The sequence below is a fragment of the Branchiostoma belcheri genome, unplaced genomic scaffold, assembly GCF_001625305.1.
Source record: "Branchiostoma belcheri isolate BF01 breed outbred unplaced genomic scaffold, Haploidv18h27 scaffold100, whole genome shotgun sequence".
NCBI lineage: Eukaryota > Metazoa > Chordata > Leptocardii > Amphioxiformes > Branchiostomatidae > Branchiostoma > Branchiostoma belcheri.
In genome coordinates, this window is record NW_017802381.1 from 653,084 (window position 1) to 656,180 (window position 3,097).

At 43.3% G+C, this 3,097-nt stretch overlaps 1 protein-coding gene across 1 annotated transcript in view; it reads right to left on the minus strand.

Annotated features, from left to right (window-relative positions):
• Positions 1–3,097, minus strand: part of LOC109473509 (nuclear receptor subfamily 2 group E member 1-like) — a 13,361-nt gene that overhangs the window by 1,163 nt on the left and 9,101 nt on the right. Inside the window, exons 4-6 of the mRNA XM_019773389.1 lie at positions 2,766–2,900; positions 2,424–2,520; positions 966–1,115 (exon numbers count right to left, since the gene is read on the minus strand). Of these exons, the coding sequence (XP_019628948.1) occupies positions 966–1,115; positions 2,424–2,520; positions 2,766–2,900 (382 nt within the window). The remainder of the gene's footprint in view (positions 1–965; positions 1,116–2,423; positions 2,521–2,765; positions 2,901–3,097) is intronic.

A 3,097-nucleotide genomic window follows, 5' to 3' on the forward strand; every position in this document is an offset into this window, starting at 1 on the left:
TTGGTAGGTTGGTTGGTTCTTGGTTGGTTGGTTGGGTCGTTGGTTGGTTGATAGGTTGGTTGGTTGGTTGGTTGGTTGATTGGTTGGTTCTTGGTTGGTTGGTTGGTTGGTTGGTTGGTTGGTTCTTGGTTGGTTGATAGGTTGGTTGGTTGGTTGGTTGGTTGGTTGGTTGGTTGGTTGGTTGAACAGTGCAGAAATGGTGTAGTCATTTATGTTCATTCAATGAAACTAGTAGTGTTGAAGGTAAGAAACGTGTATTGTCATAACTGGTCCAACAGTATGTCTTCATTCATAAAACAAAAGTAGAGACTCTCTTCTACAATTAAAGGCACAAGTTCATTTGCAGAATTACGAGGCATGTATATGTACGTGTATATTTGACGGAAAATGGATGGACAGTTGCTGTAAAAAATACCTTAAATGGACGACAAAAATGCAGATGCTACCTAATACTAAAACATACAACTGAAAACCCAAGCAGCTTCCATGCAGTGCTGTGCTGTGCTGTGCTATGTTGTGTTGTGTTGTGTTGTGCTGTGCTGTGTTGTGTTGTGATGTGTTGTGTTGTGATGTGCTGTGCTGTGCTGTGTTGTGCTGTGCTATGTTGTGATGTGCTGTGTTGTGCTGTGCTGTGTTGTGCTGTGCTATGTTGTGTTGTGCTGTGTTGTGATGTGCTGTGCTGTGTTGTGCTGTGATGTGTTGTGCTGTGCTGTGCTGTAATGTGTTGTGCTGTGTTGTGTTGTGCTGTATTGTGTTTTGCTGTGCTGTGCTGTGATGTGTTGTGCTGTGCTGTGCTGTGATGTGCTGTGCTGTGTTGTGATGTGTTGTGTTGTGTTGTGCTATGTTGTGCAGTGTTGTGCTGTGCTGTGTTGTGTTGTGCTGTGCTGCACTGTGCTGTGTTGTGTTGAAGTACGTATTCACATGTTCAACAAGAACAGGCTGTACATCAGAGTCAGACCACTCACCAGTCTTGAACAGCACGATGCCCTTGAGACAGGCGTACTCCACAGCGTCCAGCTGCATGTGGTGAAACTTGTGCAGCGTGTCCTGGAGCAGCTGGACCTGCTGTAGGAAGGACGTCAGTCTGCCGGGGGACGTCTGCTCACAGGGGAGGCCTGAAAACAACATCAAGTTACATGTTTAAAGTTAAAACTTTTGGTCCAACACAAAAATTCACCTAGAGCTTTCGACCAGTCACTCTGGTCTTCCTCAGTAGACTGACCCAGTGAGGCTTGTCACGTGGCTTCTTTGAAGTGTGACGTCAACACTGGGTCAAAGGTATCTGGTAGACAACGTCGGCCCCTGTCGCGGTTAAAAGCTCTAGGTGAGAGAATTTTTTGTGTAACCCACCAAAAGTTTTAACTTTAAACATGTAACTTCCAACACAGATGAACTTTCATGATAGAACACCAAGTTGCGTCGATGAAAGTCAGACATGTAATAAGATACACAACTTGTTTTGTCATAAAGAAATCGTTACTCAAGAAAATGGATAGACTCTTAAAACTATCAGATGTCCAAGTAGCATCGACTATTCGTCAGTGACTGACAAAAAGAAGTGGATGCTACTTGAAACGTTACAGTATAATCCCTTCGCTTGTAAAGTTTTCCACATGCAACAGACAAGTTTTGAACAATGACAAAAAGTCAGGGATAACTGGTACACTGTACAGCCCTCTGTGACGCAGCAGAACTTAGCAATAACGTATAAACATCTCTCCTCGGAGCTCTTTGATATTGAGTATGACTCCGGACATGACATGGCTACATGACTTATAGACATTGTCTTGTTGTTGGTTGAGCTGTCATAGGTGTGATTATTTGAGGGATCTGTCCACATCTCAACAGATACTGGATCAGAGAAACACGGAAATACATTGCGTGCTTCAGTTATATATAATATAATTAGGGAAGAAGTTCCAAATATTAAAGATGCATTATGTAACATCAGGATGATACAAAACATGTTTTTTTTTCATTTATTTACAAAGCAACATCAGCCCTAGCCTCTACCAGGCTTCGGGAAATGGCTGGAAAGAGTAAAAATATACAAATGATATGCCAGGGGAGTTGGTCCATGCTAAGAGAACAGTTTGCCACTCCCAAAGGAGGTGCAAAAATATTACACTGCATACAATATAATATTAAAATATTACTACAAGTGTATTAAAAGCTGGAAATAAAGCTGTCAGCCATGTTTGTTTACATTCTGGTAATTTGTGGTGGCACCACAAACTGAGTGCATCTCGTGTGGGTAGTTTTAGTGCCAACCATAAATGTGAGAAATGTGAGAAATTGCAGAAATTTTCAAAGCGGAAATAAGTGACAATCACATGACGGTTTTTCAATTAGACTAAATACAATTTTGGTGTAAAAATGTTACATACTGCCCCTTTAAGAACGCATCAGATGTACTCTCTCACCTGCCTCCACCGCCAGTTGTTTGGGGTCCATCGGGAGCGCCCACTGAGCCAGCCCCAACAGGAACATCTCCGGCCAGCTACTCTGCAGGAGGAGGTGCTACACGGGGAGGCACATGGCACACTGTTGGGTTTATTTAGTCAATGATAAAGGTAGTCCCATGGCCCTTTTTGAGGCCGTACGGGACACTGTAGGTTGTTATCTACCGTGTCCAGAGCACGGCACTGGAAGGCAGTGCCCAACCCTATCCTTCCACCGCCTATTGCCAATAGCGTGAAATTTGTGTTACAATAATGTAGATCCAAATAAAGAAAACAAACAGACAAACAAACAAACAAACCCACCTGGTCATGACTAGAGAGTGTTAGGAATGTCGGGATACTCCTGACCCAGTGCAGGGTCATGTTGAGTAGTCTCGCTGCAGACTCCTGGACAGGCTCCGTCTTACAGGACCATCTCTGGAGAACCTCTACCGGGTACTGGTGCAGGGGAGAACGGGCAGAACAGCAAGAGTTAAAAGACTTTTTTTAGTTTTAATCAGCTGTGCATTTAACCTTTGAGTAAGGCCACAGCAAGTAAATTTTATGGATAACATCCTCAACAGACTCCAAATCTAATGCAAGCGGGCGAAAAAAACAAGGCGGGACCGAAAAAAACAAGGTTCCTACATTTTAAA